This window comes from Ostrea edulis, chromosome 7 (genome assembly GCF_947568905.1).
Source record: "Ostrea edulis chromosome 7, xbOstEdul1.1, whole genome shotgun sequence".
NCBI classification, from domain to species: Eukaryota; Metazoa; Mollusca; class Bivalvia; order Ostreida; family Ostreidae; genus Ostrea; species Ostrea edulis.
In genome coordinates, this window is record NC_079170.1 from 41,898,494 (window position 1) to 41,918,417 (window position 19,924).

The 19,924-nt window shown below is 34.8% G+C and overlaps 2 protein-coding genes across 5 annotated transcripts in view; one reads left to right on the forward strand and one right to left on the reverse strand.

The window, feature by feature from the left end:
• Positions 1 to 2,666: 2,666 nt before the first annotated feature.
• The window catches only part of LOC125653487 (TPR and ankyrin repeat-containing protein 1-like), an 82,352-nt gene continuing 65,094 nt past the window's right edge, over positions 2,667 to 19,924 (forward strand). For all 4 annotated transcript variants that reach the window (XM_056144442.1, XM_048882966.2, XM_056144444.1 and 1 more), the window contains exons 1-2: positions 2,667 to 2,782; positions 3,054 to 3,151. The gene's annotated coding sequence lies outside the window, so the exon portion shown is untranslated. The remainder of the gene's footprint in view (positions 2,783 to 3,053; positions 3,152 to 19,924) is intronic.
• On the reverse strand, positions 13,633 to 19,740 carry LOC125653489 (fibrinogen C domain-containing protein 1-A-like). The gene is made up of 5 exons (XM_056145696.1): positions 19,647 to 19,740; positions 19,429 to 19,559; positions 19,083 to 19,179; positions 18,720 to 18,884; positions 13,633 to 13,894 (listed from the first exon to the last, which is right to left on the reverse strand). Exons 1-5 carry the CDS (start codon positions 19,738 to 19,740, stop codon positions 13,656 to 13,658), a joined length of 726 nt encoding a protein of 241 aa, XP_056001671.1. The 3' UTR covers positions 13,633 to 13,655.

Sequence of the window (19,924 nt, forward strand, 5' to 3'; positions counted from 1 at the left end):
ATGTTCCCTGTGACTTCTGTAAGGTCGTCTGCAAAGTCCAGGTCTTCTAAGTGGCTGAACATGAGCCATTGAATACCTCTCTTTTTATCATTGTTGTTTGTTTTTCAATCCAATCAATGACCATTTAAAAGAGAATATGTGATATTATACATCCTTGTCACATCTCTGATTTGATAATGAACGAATCTGATATTGTATTTTTCAAAATGACACTGTTTTAAAGTTTGAGTAGAATGTTCTCATAAGATTACTTATCTTCACTGGCATTCCATATGATTTTACTATAGCAATAACTTCATAATAAAAACTTTTAATGCTAAAATCACCCCCATTACACATATGGATAGGGTAATTGAAAAAAAAAGTAATTGTAAATGAGTGTAGCTAATTACAGCTGTTCATGTAATTGGAAGTAATCTGCGGTGAGCATTGTTTTTTCAATTACAGATTGTAATTTAATTAATCACATTGCAAATTGTCATGTAATTGCAAGTACATTTCAATTACGTTTCAATTGTATGTTCTTATTCTGCTATAAACTTCACCAGCTTTTCTATTTTCTAACTTGTTTATATAATTTATTTCTAATTTATTAAAATAAATGCAGCTACATGGATATATTATATAACTTATTTATGATTGAAACAAGAATTTTGACATACCTGAACTGTATGATATTAATTATATTAAATCTACTTTGTGTATCTTTGTTCCTAAAATATATACCTCATCGATATTTGTGAGTCACTAGAATAACTACACAAGGAAACCTAGTCCCCTTACCTGGATATCTGTCCCATATACTTAATGCACGGTTGAGTTTATTCAGGAAGGGACACTCTGACGATTAAAGTCCTTTTAACAAAACACGTAGCTAAACACCCAGGCTTAATTGACAAATCAAAGTCATGGGTGGTTGGTGTTTTGAAACCTCCATCCCACCCCAGGGTGGAATAAGTCATCATGATAAAATGCAGCAGCAAAACTCTATCTTCGTATTGATATGATTGATGTTATCATTTACAATGTGTGTATATACTTGTATAAATATTTTGGTGTTTCAAATTTGAAACTTCTTAATTGTAATGTGTAATTCGATTAAGTACTTTGTTAATGTAATTGCTATTTAAACAATTACATGTGTAAAATGCAGTAAATGTAATTTACGTTATTTGTCTCATACATGTAATATGTGATACCAATTTAAAATAATGTAATTAAACAACAGTTGACCAAAAATTGTAAATTGTAGCTCAAATAACATGTGAATTCATAGAAAAAATCCGCTGAAAACTTGGGCAAAATGTGCGCTTTCCTGTGTATTATGATGTCACAAAATTGTATCATATTTATATGATCAAACTGAATTTCAAACAAGATAAATCGGTCAAGGGAACAGGCTTTATTGTTTTGAAACTGTTCTTCCAAAGACAGCCCTCCTACAGTGATTGTGATAAAAATGAAGATAAAAGCAACTCAGCAAGCAAGAGACACCGAACAACATTGGTTCTTGAAGTTGAAAAGACATCCGTCCGGTTTTAATCATAAGAGGCATAAATCCAAAGGAAATATGGTTTCAACAGGATTAAGGCGACCGTGTGGTGAATGTCAGATGAGACGTACGCTGCTCTTATCAGAAATTTCACATTGTTGCTGCTACAAAAGATGTCATTTAGAGCATTTTCTGTGAATTTATTGGGATCTTTAATTAGATATCACTTACTCTGTATTTAGCATATGTATGCTTATGAATTTTTAATATGTAAAATGTACATTATATTCATTCATATAAATTCATAAAAATGCGTTTATTTTAAATGTTAATCAAAGAAGAAATGGCAGAAGCTATTCTAAAGCATCATATTCGTGGTTTGTCTAGCAATTGCCCAATCCCTAATTACACAATATACGAGTACATGAGTTGGACATAGCCTTGGCTAATGCACTCACTTCCAATTGTTCAACAAATTTTTTAGTTTCCATTGGGATGTTTAAAATTACATGCGGTGGAATAAAACATCTCTTTTTGTATCCGTGCATATATCACTGCACTCACCCTAACCGTGAACACAAGAAATACCACTGACAGTGTATTTATTTACTATTATCTTTACGGCCAAATGTTCAGGAAGACGGTGTTTATGTACAGTAATACAGCTACATTTTAGTGCAAATAAGTCATAATTACTGCAGAAATGAATCACATTCACTCGTGATTTCCCTGAACATGTGTACTAATATTTTTGATCAACTGAACAAAGATATACATGTATGTAAGTTACTGTGCACCATGCAATATCCTTAAAGAATCACTAATTATTCCGAAAATAGTGATAGTATAAAGTCAATGTATACCAGTGAGGGAGTCACCAAAATTCCAGTTCCCTGAGGGGAATAAGCTTGCTCAAGGGGAAATGTATCTTGTTGATGCACCCAATTATTTTCCTAACCGTAAATAGTATACCGATGCAAGTATTGAAAACTAGAATAAAACTTAATTCAAGGTTTAAAACCTGGATCCGAGGGAACTACTCGACATGATTGTTGTCATTTCCAACTGTAATCTGGTTCTTATACGGGCACCAATTAACTCGTGATGCAATTCCTTTTTAGAATGAATATTCATGATTCCATTCGGAACTTGTCAGAACTTTCCACGTTATAAAAAAGAGTTGTTAAGTGTTCCGAATAGCTGTGTATCAGTTCATCGAAATCATGCAGCTTTTTGCAGGAAGTCAGTCATTCTACGGCGATTTACAGGAAATCAGTATGACAAGTTGAGGTACATTTTCATAGTAAGAAATCAGCAGAGGTATAATGCATGTATGTGTACATATTAGGAAGATTTGTTTAGATAGTCTAGCATTGACTTTATTTCTCTATGTTATCTTCTTAGCTGAACTCAGGGTTAATTTTGAATGTTTACGTACCTGGTTTTTTTACGGATTGCAGTGACTAAGAGAAGCTATGATGCAAACTAAACGTTACATGTACTACTTTCGAACTGGTTTACCCTATCAGTATTCCGTATATTAAACCTAGTTTCGTTTCAGATTCATAGAAACGTCTCATCTCCAGGACAGTGACATACGAGGATGATCAAACTGTTCATCACGGAAAAGTATCGTTACATGTTCTTCTCCACATCATAGTAAGTTGAATATTTTCTTGATCAATGTTAGAATTCGAAATTTCAAATGTTTTGTCTTTCTTTTATCGGAGAGGGATGATTTCAGATTTCAGAAATTATTTGAAAGTTAAAAAATAGTAAAGAGATAAGTGCGTAAGTGTATTGTATAAATATATGTCTCGGAGAAGCTTTGTTCAACATTTCTTTTATGCGTTCTTGTCAATATCGCTTGTAATTAAAAAGCGTATCCAAAAATGTGTATAGGTTTTGAGTGGTCGCCAACTTCAATGAATGTAGAAGTTTTTAAAGAAGGCCAGTAAAATTAAATAACAAGTACACCAACGGCACGAGTAATATTGAATTATCGATTTTTTTTAGGACGACATAATATGAAAACTAGATGAATAAAATAAAAAAGGTAAACTGACACTGAACTACAAAATCATGAGAAAAGGGTTTTCAACATATTGAAAATCGTTACGTTTTTTATAGAGGTTTAAAACGCGTCTAAACTGACGACTAACTCTCGATGATAATACAGGTATTTAATTGTCTGTAGCCGACCTTTTTTCCAAGCCTTTGTAATTCAGTTTTAGTGCTAGTTTGTTATCTATGTAATAATTCCATTGTCCTGAAGAAGGGACAGGTCGTCCTGAAAATTGTAGAATTTAATATTGTTCGTGTCCCTTGTAATTTTTAGTGTTTATATATATTCTTATTCATTTGACCACATATCTCTTTTACTAGTTAAATCCGACACTTTACTACTACTACTACTACTACTACTACTACTCTCTCTCTCTCTCTCTCTCTCTCTCTCTCTCTCTCTCTCTCTCTGTCTTATGTAATTGAGGGTAACATTGAACATTTTCACCTCGAGAAAATGGTCAACCGAGGTGCTACAACCGAGGCCCAACCCCATCTAGAATGTCTACACATTGAAATCATCGCGGATAGCATCGAACAATAAGACAAAAAACAACATAATTTATGTTTAATTTACTATACTATTTTATAAATAACAAAATATTTAATATCTATTTGGATTTTGATAGAAGGTAATAATTAGTGATATTAATAACAGGTAATAGGGATGTAGGTATGTGAAATAACTAAAATATATACAGAAAAGAATAAGGGTAGGGTCGTCAAAGAAAATTTTGATAATATAGTGCCAGTAATTACTAGTTGTTAATCATAAATTATGCCAGACAACAATTTTGAGATCGTCGTCAGGCAAGAATTTTGAGGTCGCCGTCAGGTGCAACACCTCAGACCCTGTACCATACCTCTGTAGCTAGATCCAGCTCGTAGCACGACATGGCTCCATAATTCTTATTCGATAGTATGCATTATGTGTATAAAACTGAAGATGCATAATGTAATAAGTGGTGAGTTAGTACTTATGTTAAAATTGTATGACAGATAAAATATCAACCATGAGAAGTGTTATACTTAATTACATAATATATAGATTTAATTAAATAATGAAAATATAGAATAGATGCAAAATCACAAATAGCATACATCCAACAAGCTTACATATATTAAATATAGTAGTATGCAGCAGGCTTGCATGTATACAAACCGCGACATTGCATCCAAATGGTTGTCATAAAAGAAGTTTACAAAATACACCCGTATAATAACATACCTGAATATTTTGTATATTTGCATATGCATGTACTTATAATATACCTGGATTTGATGTGTAGCTGCATCTATACTTTAACTACATGTTTATATAAATTAATACGATAAAAACGCAAAGTCTATATTTATGATATTAGTATGCTGCCATACTTATATGTAAATGTTTACATACTGATAAACATATAGTTATACACGATAGAAAACCCGAATTATATGCTTAGTTGTTTAAGTATAACACATGTAGGCCCTAGTTGGTTTTTTTTATTAATAAACATATAAAAGTTAACATTAGAATAATGATGCTTAGCGGTTTCCATACTTATAAACACACGAAATTGTTTACATATTTGTAAACATGCACGATAAAACCTTAGTTATACATATACGAAAACTTTTTACTCACCTACCTGAAGGAGACTTACGAATGACATTGGAAGCTACAAATCATTCAAATTGAAGATGGCGAATGAATAGATTAGTACTTTACGTGGCAGCCGGTGTGAAGACGCTCATGCAACGTAATTTGTGATGTAATTTGTGATATTGCGACACTTTATCCACTGAAAACGCTCATACAACGTAATTTGTGATATTGTGACGTTTCATCCATTGAAAACGCTCATACAACGTAATTTGTGATATTGTGACGTTTCATCCATTGAAAACGCTCATACAACGTAATTTGCGATATTGTGACGTTTCACCCGCTAACAACTTAACTTTATGACAAAAGGGATGATTTCAGCTTCTTCATCGTCAAATTCCCATATTTATGTAGAAATATTCCATTATCACCTGCTGTGACCCGGGACCATGCTTTCTATTTTCTCATCCGAAGGACCGCCCCATTTTGTCGCCTCTTACGACAAGCAAGGGGTACTGAGGACCTATTCTAACCCGGATCCCCACGGGACTGTGGCACGACAAAGATCCCTCCCTGCTCAAAGGTCGTAAGCGTCGAGCATGGGGCTAAATTTTGCAACCCTTCACCGGCAATGGTGACGTTTCCATATGAGTGAAAAATTCACAAGAGGGACGTTAACAAATATTTAATCATTCAATCAACCAACCATTATCACCTGCATATGGTGTTTGTATCCCTCAAATGATTGGATACGCAAGAGCTTGTCCTGCGTATGGTCAGTTGTTTTTAAATTGAAGCGGGCCACTGCTAAACAAGTTGATGGTATGGAAATTCCAACGGTCTCGTTTAAAGTAAGAATTTCGCAAATTACATGGTCGTTATAACGATCTAGTTTGCCAATACAACCTATCATTTAGTCAAATGCAAGGTGAATATAACGAACAGTGATCAATCTCATAACTCCTGACGTTTTTCAGACCAATTGTTAGGCCGTTCTTGGCCCACTGATTTTGATTACATATAACTCTGTTTACCTGATCAAGATATAGGGCTCACGGTGGGTGTGACCGGTCAACAGGTGATGGTTACTCCTCCTAGGCACCTGATCACACATCTGGTATATTCAGGAGTCCGTGTTTGCCCACACTTTCTATTTTATATTGCTTGTAGGAGTTATGAGATTGGTCACTGTTCGTTATCTTCACCTTTCATAGCTATCTAATCTTTTATTCATCAATTAAAAAGACTTTTTGAACATTTTCCGTGGGTAACATTCAACAAATAGTTGGTACATCTGATCAATATCTACTTCAATATCAGAGTAAACATGCATTAAAGCAAGTTCTGCCAATCAGATGTAGAGGGGAACTGGAATCTGGCATGTTATTTCATGAATGCAAATGGAAATGCTTTACAAGAGAGTCAAGGAATTTCTGGTTAATGCTAAAACAAATACATAGATGTCTGAGAGAAGGGGGAAGGTGTGTTCTAACCCCGTCCCCCGCTGGATCTGCCAATGTCAAGTTTGTAATGTGAGTGGATGAATTAAGATTCATGAAAGGCAATTGCTTTACTGTTAATGTTAACTTTTTATGTGTGTGTTAATTGGTTGACCATTATCTCAAATTCAGGGTACAGAAATGACCTAAAAAATCAGCACTGTAAAATTTTATATAATGATTTACATAATTAAGCATTATTTTGCCTTTACTATATAGAATGTATACACAGACACAAAATTTATATTTGAATGTACCAAGACTTCATTAGTGCCTTCACGTTGGCAACACACGGTTACTGGCCTCTCTCGGGACCAGGCCGAACTAATGAGGATCTGGGAGCAGCAAGGGCCCCCATAGATGCAGTGTGTAGGCCCACCGGTGTGTGGACACGCCCTAGCACTCATCAACATTGCCCCAGCTATGGGAATATAGCCGGCAAGACATGATGTCGAAAATCAGGGATGATTATCTATTTAGGAAAAGGAAACCTCCGATGTAAAACCCGGATAGGTTGATTCGCAACCAGGAATAGCAGCTTACATATTAGAGGGACACTCCGATGTAAAACATGGGGGATGGCATCCAATAGTCTTAAAAAAGACTGTCATATAAGGGAAGGAAAACCCCAACAGAAAAACCACCTCAATGAGGTTGAGCGTAGGGCTAATCACCCGACCTCATAAAAAGGAAGTTAATTACGGAAACTATGAACAAGTCAATAAGAAGTCGTGGGATAAACATAGCTATCGAGCATACTCCAAAGCATGATTTCATAGCGGACAGAGATGCAAGCATGATGTCTAAGAACCAAAGCCGAAAGGAAGTTCGGGGACAGAAGGATATGCTAGCAAGCCCCAACAATATCATCAGGTTGGGATCCTGGAACGTAAGAACTATGTACTCAATTGGAAAAACCGCACAAGTAATAGCAGAAATGAAGATATACCACTTAGATATACTTGGAACAAGCGAATGTAGATGGACAAATTCTGGAAAAATCACAGTAATGGAGTTGATATTGCTATATCAAAGGAGAAAGCTAAGACATTATACGAATGGGCACCCATTAACGACCGCATCATAACTGCCAGGTTCTGGTCAAAGTATATAAAAAACAACATTAATACAAGTGTATGCACCTACCAATGATGCAGAAGAAGAATCAAAATATATTTTTTTACGAACAACTACAGGGAGTCATAAACAACACTCCACGCCTTGATATTTTAATTCTAACTGGCGATATTAATGCAAAAGTAGGTAACAAACAGGAAAGAGGTGATAGAATTGTTGGAGAGTATGGTTTACACTCGGAAAGGAACGATAATGGAGAAATATTTGCATCATTTTGTGCCATCAACAACTTGGCAATATCTTCAACCATGTTTAAACAATGACATACACAAGCAGACATTGACTTCACCAAATGGTCAACACAGGAACCAGATAGGCCATGTAGAGATCTGTATTGGATGTCAGAGCACAACGAGGTGCAGATGTCAGATCTGACCACAATTTAGTAATCACAAAAGTAATGCTTAAACTGCACAAAAAAGGAAAGAAACCAACGTCTTCAACAAGATTTGCGACATGCAAACTTAAGGTACCAGGAGTTCGGCAACAATTCCAAATAGAACTGAGGAATATATTTAATGCACTCAGTGAAGACAGCACCATAGGTCCCAATCCTGATGATATAGAGGAAAGATGGAACAACATTAAAACTGCATATAATGAAACTACCATGAACGTACTTGGGTATAGAAAAAGGAAAAACCAGGAATGGATAAGCCAGGGCAGTTGGAAAAAGGTAGAAGAGAGGCGAGTTCTAAAGGGCAAAGTAGAAAGTGCAAGATCAGAGAGATTAAGAGCTAGACTAAAAGAACAGTATGGGGACAAAGACAAAGATGTGAAAAGAAGTTTTAGAAAAGATAAACGACAATGGGTAGATGACATAGCAAATGAGGCACAAGAGGCAGCAAACATCGGAAACATGAAAACTGTATATGATATAACAAAATTACTGTGCAACGAACGTCCAAAAACTGTTGAGGCAGTAAAAAACAAGGAAGGAAATCTCTTGACTAAAGAGGAAGATATAAAAAAAAAAAGATGAATGGAACACTTCTGCGAATTGTTAAATAAACCAGACCCTATTGATCCTACTGATATACTAACGGGGGAGTCCATCGAATTAGACATAGAAACAGGTCTACCAAAAGAAGGTGAGATAAGGAGATCATTGAAAGAAATGAAGTTAGGCAAAGCTCCAGGTGTAGATAACATCACTGTAGAAATATTGAAATCAGACATAGAAACAACTGTCAGGGAACTACCCAAACTATTCAACATTGTCTGAACAACTGGAAAAGCCCCCAAAGATTGGAGAAGGGGACTTATAATAAAGTTAGCAAAGAAAGGTGACCTGAAAAATGTGGAAATTGGAGAGGAATCAGACTAATAGCAACAACTGCCAAAATAATGGGGAAAATAATAATAAAACGAATTGTACTTGGTGTAGACAGACATTTGAGAATGGAACAAGCTGGATTCTGGGCAGGAAGAGGCACTACGGAGCAGATATTTCTCCTACGTAATATTCTAGAACAAGCTATAGGATGGAACTCCAATCTCTATCTATGCTTCGTCGATTTTGAAAAAGCCTTCGACAGCGTACACAGGGAAACCCTTTGGAAGATCATGAAATCTTATGGAATACCAGACAAAATAATCAGTATGGTTAAATTAATGTATGAAGACAGTGAATGCACAGTTGTTGATGTAAATGGTACAACATAATGGTTTAATGTTGAATCTGGTGTCAAACAAGGATGCAACATGTCGGGTTTCTTGTTCCTCCTGGTAGTTGACTGGATAATGAAAAAGACAACAGCAGATAACTCAGGCATAAGATGGAATATGACACAAAAAATAGACGATCTAGATTTTGCAGATGGCATCGCTTTATTATCCAGCAGCAAAGATCAAATGCAACAAAAACTGAACTCTCTAAACAGATACGCAGCTATAACAGGTTTAAAAATCAATACAGGAAAAACAAAGCTATGCGTCTAAATGCTGCAAACAACACACCAATAACCATCAATGGGAACAACATAAACGATGTGGATGAGTTCATTTACCTCGTAGCAATAGTAAACAAGACATGAGGTACTAATTAAGATATAAGAAGAATTGGCCATGCAAGAGTAGCATTCCATAAGCTACACAAGATCTGGAGCAATAGCCAACTCACCAGAAAAACAAAAATGAAGCTCTTCAGATCAAATATAATAGCTGTGTTATTGTATGGCAGCGAGACCTAGAAAATGACAAAAGGTGACGAAAAACTTGTAGATACCTTCCAGCACAGATGTCTTAGGAAAATCTTTAAGATCTACTGGCCAATGAAAATGTCAAATGTAGCAGTTAGAGAGATAGTAGGAGTAGCAAAGATCAGCACTATGATAAAAACACGCAGATGGCAGTGGATTGGACATGTGCTACGGATTTATACAAAAACACACCATATGTAGCCCTTAGTTGGACACCAGAACGAAAAAGAAAGAGAGGAAGACCGAAGGAAACATGGAGAAGAACAATAGAAAGAGAGAGGAAAGAACTAGGTTTTGGGTCATGGACAGAGGCAGCAAGATCAGCCCAGGATAGAAGTAAATGGAGAGGACTTGTTCATGGCCCTATTTTCCACGAGGAGAGAAGGAATTAAGTCAAGTTCATAGGTTCTAGTTTTATCAATTTCAATCTTTCAATAATTGATTAGTTATATCTACTTCATACTATATATGTAGTTTAACAATGTTGATAAAACTAGCTGACCTTTTTCGCACTTATTGAAAATTCAGAGATTTCAATTCAACTTTTCACCATCAAACCCTGTTTTCTCCACTAAATCTATTTTTGTAATTTGAAATACACCTCTTCAACTTCGTAATTATACATAATTTATTTCTATTGAGACATTGTATTGGGTTTTACGAGATCTTAAAATTTGATCATTATCGTAAAATATATTGATGTGAAATATGTGCAATTTCTAACAATTAATAAATTGGATAAATGATTTAATATAAACACACAAAATCTCTTAGTTATTGCATATAGTGTATATCTAACATTTGAAATATTGCGTTTCTTTAGGTCTTAGTTATATGGCATTTTAGAGCTGTTCAAACGTTGCACTTTTCCCCAGTATTTGATGACCTTTTGGCACTGAAAATCAACTCACAGTAGTTATTCCATGTTGAAGCTAAAATAAACATGATAAAAACTTTTTATTTGGCAAATTTCATATTGTGGTCAGTAGTAACATGTGCACAAAGTTTCATGTGCCGACCTCTGCCTGATATCATAATGGACACCTTCTTAAAACATTCTATTGACCGACAAAATGGCGTTATGAACAATTTAGAGTTGTACCATTGTATGGTCCGACAAATTCTTTCCAACTTGTAAAAATGCTGTTGAATCATTGCACGTACGTATTTATGAAGCTGCACATCATGTAATACATTATATAACCTGTTTTAACTAGAATTATTTGATTTTAAGATCGGTGTTTACGAATAGTCGTCGCTCGGTCATTTAAAGTCACGTGTTCAGTTCAGACATTCAGATCATCGTTGATCTTATCTGTGTAAAGCTGTGTATTTTATTGCAACAATACCGTGCCATAAGTTTAAGAGAAATGAAAGTATCAAATACCTCTTCGTAATTCGTTGTTTTACGCTCTTTCAGTTGCGTTTGATATATATACCTGATGTTGGGATTCACCTGACCCGCGTGAGGCTATTCAGAGACGCCTAAAAGACAATGTATAATTTATGCATGCCCGCTACTATTTACTTTTTAAATAATCTTTTCACTTAAAGGACACATTTCATGTTTTCAAAGTATACAATATTACATGCATTTTGTCTTCTTTATGCTTATAATAATTAATTCTAATAGTTCGTTCGCCGAAATTTTGCGATAATTAACCACAATACAGACTTAAATCTAAGCCCCGATTTCAAAAAGTCTAGTTAATTAGGTAGATAGTCACGTGGTACAGTGACGTCACATGCGCCCTTCGGATTGTGAAAGTACTACGAGATATTATTAAAAACTCAACTTTTAGGGGCCTAATTTATTTAACATGGGCAACATTTAAATCGTTGTTGACAAATTGTCCGAGTTTTATATGTGTTCGCCACCAGTGCACACATATAACGATATTTACACATTCTGTAGTTATAAATGAATTAGTATTGTATATATGCATATATTATTTATGTTTTCTGATTAGTGCACACATATAACGATATTTACACATTCTGTAGTTATAAATGAATTAGTATTGTATATATGCATATATTATTTATGTTTTCTGATTATTTATCATATAATGTAATAAATATATGGAATTTGTAAATATGAATTGAAAAATACACATTTTATAACAAATCGTATATTGTTATTGTTTAGAATGTATGTCAGTGTAAGAAGAGGGGTGGGAACACAAAATAGTTCAAATCTTTGTTCCAATGCACACTACCCCACACATTTTTTTCCATTTAAATTAAGCAAAAATATGATTCAAATCTACATTAGTAATTTCAGAAAAAGTTTGATATAGATATTCTCCCTAGGTTGAATTTTTTGAGGAAATAGGTCTTCAAATTTGTGTGATATTTTATGCAATTATGTTAATTAATACTTGATTTTTTGTAGAATTGGTGATGTATTTTATGTAAAAGTTATTGAAATAATCAATTATGCTTAATTTTCATATAATAAAAGAAAGCCAAGATTATTCTGTCTTTAATATTTGTTTTATAGTGTGTTTCTTGTGAACATTGGTGATTTTCATGAAAAATTAAGTTTCAGCAAAGGGGCACTTTGAGGGGCTGTAATTCTTTAAAGTCCACACTAACATACTCTTTTCTATGTTTTAAATGTCTTTCGGATAAAGATGTATCAGTTAAAATGGTTTATCAAAAAAGTTTGATACTTCTGAAAAAATTCAAACCAGGAGAGAACATCCTTAAGCATGCACTTAAGGGAAAGTCAATAACTTTGAAAACTAATTACTCTGCTTTAAAGTAAATATGTACAAAAATAACGCATGGACATCGGATCGTACAGCTTTAAAATAATAAACAGTGATAACTCCAACAAAGCCCATACAAATTCAATATACAGGGGTGTGAGTTTTCCTCTTTTCAGAGGAAATCCTCTGATTTGCTCAATTTTCGAAAAAAATGAAACACTTTGAATTTGATTGAAATTGGCAGAAAATGATATTTTTCCCGGTAGGGTGAGGTGTTTTCCTCCCTTTTTGACCAGTTGTCTTCTGATATCTGAGGAATTCAGTCACATCCCTGAAAATTAGAAGACCCCTGCACACGAAATGTGAAGATGAAGAGCAGTGATCGATCTCATAACGACTACAAGTAACACAAAATTAAAAGTTGGGCAAACACGTACCCCTGGACATACCGGTGGTGAATCAGATGCGTAAGGGGAGTTAGCATCCCCTGTTGATCACCACATCCACCGTGAGCCCTATATCTTGATCAGTTAAACATAGTAATCCGTAGTAAAATAAGTTTGTACAGAACGGTCTAACAATTGATATGAAACACGTCAGACAGCATTCGACCCATTGACAGATTGTATTTGCAAATAAGACCATTATAACGACCATTGATTTTCAAAATGCTCACTTCAAACGATATTGTAGACACCTCCATAACATCAAATTGTTTGTCAGTACTTTGCCTCGATTTAAAAGTTGATCACAGGTAGAACATGTTTTCGGGTATGGACTCACATGAGTGGCATACAGGTGATAAGTGAGGATCACAGGTTTTTAAAAGTAGCGACTTTTTCATTGATTAGAAAATTTTCATTATCATCTAAAATAGTTTGATTATAAAAATATTACGAAATTCTACGGTATTGCTAATGACAAATGGCTTCAGTAATGTACATGTGATATTTATTTCTAAAGTCTTCTGATTTTCATTTCTGTAAACTTCAATGAGTAATAACACCCATGCCAGGTTTCCCAGTTGATTCCATCGGCATACGAAGAGTGCACACCGTTCAGGTACAGCCCATTCAAATTCGATGAGTGACAAGCGGTATACCACCACGCCCCCTTGTAAGTAGCAGCACAATTACCACTAGTATCATGTTCTTTTGTATAGAACTGATGACCACTGTGCTCAGCGAGAGAATCCCCTACATAAAATAAAGAAAGCATTAAAGACCCAGCTACGCGTGGTTATTTGATTTTTTATTAATATGTATAGGAAAAGCCAAATTATTTAAGGAATGACTTTAATTCTGGGGCATATTATGAGGTGTGGATTATAAAACAGCGGAAACTGACCGAAAGCAGGTTATCCTCGTATAATATGCCCCATAATTATAAGCATTTCTAATCATTTAACGCAAAAGACAATGGAACTAACTCTCATTTTTCAAAATTTTTATAAATTCTGAAAAATAAAAGGCAATTGAGCCGCACAATGATTCACTTAGCAACCAAGACGAAGTGTCCTGCTGAGAAAGCACACAACTAGGTGAAGGGCTTCCATAGTAAAATGCACAATAAACATGGGGTAAAATTCCACCTCAAATTCACAGGTATCATTACACTTGTTACGGTTAAACCACGAAACGATACTACTCATATAGTGACTGTGACTGAGTTACCGTAAATTCCCCTCAGGATAATTTCCCGTGACGTCAGTTGAATATCACGTAACACTTTATTTTTGGAAAACAACAAGAGGCCCTGCTTGTGAACAAAAGTTCAGGTTCCTGCGTGTAACCAGCTGAATTTTTATTCTTATACTCGGAAAAAATAAAAATCCTTAACATGAAAAGTGTTGGGATCAAATGCATACTCAAACTAAACATGCTATAATTTAACAACATATCACCAGTCATCAGCGAATATCCAGGGGTTGTCCACATTCTTATATATATCATACCGCTAATATACAAGACAGAAATTGTCTCCGCACTTTTCAAACGCATAAATATATCTAGATTTTGGACGAATTTGGCTCCACTTTTTTGGCACGCTGTTTTTGGCTATATTTAGCTCCAAAACTTCATAGTTATTTCGGATTTCAAACATTTCGGTTGAGCATCACTGAAGAGACATTATTTGTCGAAATGCGCATCTGGTGCATCAAAATTGGTACCGTATAAGTTTTACATTATGACCCCTGGGTCGAGGCCTCTGCTGGTGGACTGTTAGTCCCCGAGGGTCTCTACAGCCCAGTAGTTAAGTACTTCGTTACTAGCTTGAAAATACGGATGTATATTTAATTGCTGTTATGAAATTTAGAAATTCATTTCAAAATTAAGGATTATCTCCCTCATGCATAGATCTTATCCTTGGACGAATTTGGCTCCACTTTTTGGCACGCTGTTTTTGGCTATATTTAGCTCCAAAACTTCATAGTTATTTCGGATTTCAAACATTTCGGTTGAGCATCACTAAAGAGACATTATTTGTCGAAATGAGCATCTGGTGCATCAAAATTAGTACCGTATAAGTTTTACATTATATATCAGAAAAATTCATATTGCTTTTTATAGCAGATGAACCTGAACTTTGCAACTGTGTCTGTAGTATGAGATTATTTATGTACACGAGGGAATTCTTAAACGCATCAGTCCTTCAGATTAGGGACGATTTCAAGGTCGGAATATAATATGAATATCACCTTCGTGCATATTATATATTAGTCAAAGTCCTGAAAGTACTTACAGACGGGATCAAATTATTCAATGCATAACTTTCAGAAATGGTGCATTTATGCTAATATCCCGATAATGGCCAATTCCGAAGATGGCCAAGGCCACAAAGACAAATATCTTGGTACCAGTAGAAAGATCTTGCCACAAGAAATGCTCAAGTGGAATATGAAAGCTCTAATATTTACTATTTAGAAGTTATAACCAATGTCAATCTTTTTAAAAGTAGGTCAAATGTCTAAAGGTTTAGTACAAACGGAAAGGTATTGTCACAAGGAATACGCATGTGAAATATCAAAGCTTTATCACTTACTGTAAAAAGTTGTTAGCAAGGTTAAAATTTTCAAAACGTAGGTCAACTCCAAGGTCAATGTCAATGGGTAAAAAATATTGGTACCCACAAAAAGGTCTTGTCACAAGAAATACTCAAATGAAATATCAAAGCTCTAGCTCTTACTGTTCAAAAGTTATTGGCAAGGTTAAAGTTTTCAAAAAGTATGTCAAACTCCAATGTCAAGATCACAGGGTAAAAAATGTTGGTACCCACAAAAAAGTCTTGTCACAAGGAATACTCAAATGAAATATCAAAGCTCTAGCTCTCATTGTTCAAAAGTTATTGGCAAGGTTAAAGTTTTTAAAAAGTAGGTCAAACACCAAGATGGAGGTCATAGGGTAAAGAATGTTGATACCTTTGGGAAGGTATTGTCATAAGGAATACTTATGTGAAATATCAAAACTCTGTAACTTACTTTTCAAAAGTTATTAGCAAGGTTGTAGTTTCAGACAGAATGACAGACAGAGCAAACACAATATGGCCCCTGATCATCGATCTCGGGGGCATAAAAAATAGTTTCTAAACTACTGGAACTGTAAATATGTACATGTAAATTGTAAAAAATTTTAGCAAATTATTTACATCATTTCTTTTTGATACACATTAGGACTTGAGATTTCCTATCCAATTAAAGTTATATACATGTGATAGTCAATCATAAATATACAACTTCACAAGTCCACAAGCCAGCCATCTTTTTTTAAATAATATACTATAAAGAACTGTAAATCATATAATTTCAAAAATATTATGCATCAAAGATGCGTACGGCCGAGTTACAAATTGGAAAATTATGCACGCTTGTATTCTATATAGTTTATAAGTATGAAACTTTGAATGACCGCATTAGGTATTTAGTGTGATGTTGACATTGACATGTGGCCCTTGTATTTCAAAAGCAACATGAATCTTGAATGTCATCAGGATTTGAAGTCTGATAAACATGCACCAGCAAGTGCATGTATAAAAGTTAGAGGCAAACTCAAATCTACTGTATATAGTGAAAAAGAGACTTTGACCCCTTGACTACAAAATAAATAAGAAAAACGTAAAAAAAAAAATCTCGCCTGTACAGTTTTCGGGGGCAATATTGTTGTCTTGCATTAAAACTATCTTTATGCATGCATAGAAGGAATAACTCCGGATACATTCGCATATTCTCGGTTTCTTTCGTTAAAAAGGCCGGATGTAAACAAAGTAAGAATATTTGCTCATGAAAACAACAATCGTTATTGTTTGAAAGATAATTCAAATTCATCTAATAAATCAATGAAAAATAAAAATATTGTATTTTTTTTCTCAAAATATTGATCTTACATTTTTCAAATCTGTGTACAAAATGCTCAGCACAATTTATGCACTGCTTTCTTCCACGTAGATTCAATTCATGTGCTCTCCGAACGGCTTCCGTTTTGAGGCCTCACCTGACAGTAAACTAATAGATGGGGTCACGTGACACCGTCTACAAAGGGAGAATGATTTGATACCATAAAGGAATAATATATATAATCATTTGATACGATAAGTTTTCACGTATATAGTTTATCACTTGATAACTACAAAATATCATGACACTTTCCCCGATATACAACTATCGGAACCTGTACGCTGTGACGTACTTTTTCATTGTGACGGCATATGGTGCGAAGTGCGCAGAGGTACATTTATAACAGCACTGTGAATTGTCTTAACTGAGCTGCGCAGCCACCTTAGTTTTAAGGGGCCTATTTATATACAAATATAGTCAACGTAATTAGGCCTTTTCAATGTGAAGCTTTGAGGTTTGTCATGACGGAAATCATGTGTAGGCTATACATTCACTGCGCATATCGATGTCCACTTTAACATCGCTCAGGATGTTAAATACGGGATATTGCATTGTTTAGGCCAACTAGAAATAAGTCATCAAATATCAGAAAATGCAATGATTTACGGCTTTTAACTCTATGAAAAATTCTATTACATGAAAACTTACCCTTGCTTGCAACGTTGTCGCTAATAGTAAATTTGACACAAGAACATATGTAGGCTATAAGGAAGTGACAAATCGCGATCCACATGTTAATGTTACTGACGTCATCTGATATGTGACATAAGATTATTTTTATTTGCTTTGTTGAAAGATCTAGCAATGAAGCAGTACCCCCCCCCCTTCCCCCATACCAGGTGAGAAATGTATTTCAAAATGAACAGGGCAATGCTTACTTGGTAAATCATTAATTCGAATATAATATATTTTTCTTTTAATTTATTATCTCATCGTCATGCAGAGAAAGATGTTTTACATTAGTGACTTGCGTACAAGTAGATTTTATACGTCTTTCTTGACAACGAAAAAACAATCTGTGTACTAAACCGAAATATCTTATTGCACACGCGGACTTTGTATTCCATATAATGCCCACAACAGTGCTGTAATGTAAATTTAAAGAGAGGAAAATAGTCCTTGGAAATCGGTTGTCAAACGTGTGTATCACAATACCAAATGTAGGTTATACAAAAATTATCTGTGTTCTTCAATTTAAATTTGACCAATCAGAGACTAGAATACAATAAAAATGAAATTATTACTAGATATAAATGTACTAGAATGATTGATATTTATATTCTTTGAATTCATAACAAAGTCGTAAAACCAAAACAATTGGACAGTGAAAAGGTGATGATAACGAACAGTGAGTGATCAATATCTTAAGTCCTATAAGGAATACATCATTAAAAGTTACGGAATCACGGATCCCGGGAGCAGAGTGAATTTATTTGGTTTTAATTGAATGTTCGCTAGATCTTGTTTAAATTCACTGACAGGGTTTGGTCAAGTCATTTGCTACACATTAAGTTGAAAAGCAGCATAAATCGTTGTTTTGTTTTTAAAGTTGTCACACGATTTATGTATAAATCACATCTCGTGACTGAATTGTAAAACGCCAGCATGACGGTTTACTCAAAACCACTCACCTGCGTTTCCGTCATAGTCTTCTGCCGTCAGAACATAACTACTATGCTCGTCACCAATTGAAAATCGTTTGTACAAGGCGTACTTTCTGACGCTGTTAAAATCTCCCATATCAATGCGAAGTTCGTAGAATCCCTGTTTCACGATTTCGTAAATTCGGTGGTTTCCTGGATGACAATAAGGATACGTTATTCGAAGTCCAAAAACCTTAGAAGACACAAGATGTATCGAGGCAAACGGTTTCTTAAAAGGAAGGATGGGGTTTTTAGCACTTTTATGAATTGAAAACGTTTGGTAGACAAAGAAATTGTAAGAAATTCATGATTATATTAGACAGACAGAAGGACTCAAATTACTATAAGCACCTAGCCAAAACTCATCCGATATGTTACCAAACCCATATTTGTAATCAATCCAATTGCGAAAGAAATCAATGGTGCCATCATTTCTTCTCTGGAAAACCTGTAATTTGGGTAGAGCAATGTTCACCATCAAGGTCTTATGGATACATCAACACGAGTCCGTAAATACCCACTCAAGTGTATAAGGCGACATGATACCGAACAACAGTTATATGTAAAATATACATGGAAAGTTGTGTAACGCATGTGCAAATAGAAATGTATGTATTACAAATGCAAAGTTGTGAATTTCAAATGGAAATATATGTACATGTAATACAAATAGAAATATATGTACTACAACACTGACCGTCCATCCACCGCCATCTGTATGTTGATCACAGAACACTTCAAGCCTTCCACTTCCCTGGGGGTAAATAGTGTACACCTTGCTCTCAGAATACCCAGCCCATAAGATATCTTGGCAATCGTGAGGGAAAACTCAACTGAAAAAAATGTCAAATTCATATTTCTGATACCATCATTTTGACTTCTTAAAATCTTTATCTTTCATAAAGATTGAAATACCAGCTGTTCCCTGTCCAGGATGCCCAAGGTTACCCTCCAGTAGAAATCCAAGTCCTGAGGCACAAAGCTGCAAGGCGAATAGTGCGGATATCATCGCTAAAATTGAATGTCTGCCTTTGTGACTATATCTTTGGTATCTTGTATTTGACTACGTGTTATATGAAAACCAAGCATACTTTATCTAAGTACATGTACTTATCAACGACACAGTGATCCTATTTGTATGCCTTGATAAGAATGTAGGTCTTTTTGTGAAATTTCCATTATATGCTTTATGT

Excerpts from the sequence above, each read along its gene's own strand:
- LOC125653489 (XM_056145696.1), bottom strand. The coding sequence starts at position 19,740 with ATGATATCCGCACTATTCGCCTTGCAGCTTTGTGCCTCAGGACTTGGA. Across the intron at positions 18,885-19,082 it reads ATCGGATGAGTTTTGGCTAG|GAAACCACCGAATTTACGAA; the intron begins GTGCTTATAGTA and ends ATTGTCATCCAG. Across the intron at positions 13,895-18,719 it reads AGACTATGACGGAAACGCAG|GGGATTCTCTCGCTGAGCAC; the intron begins GTGAGTGGTTTT and ends TATTTTATGTAG.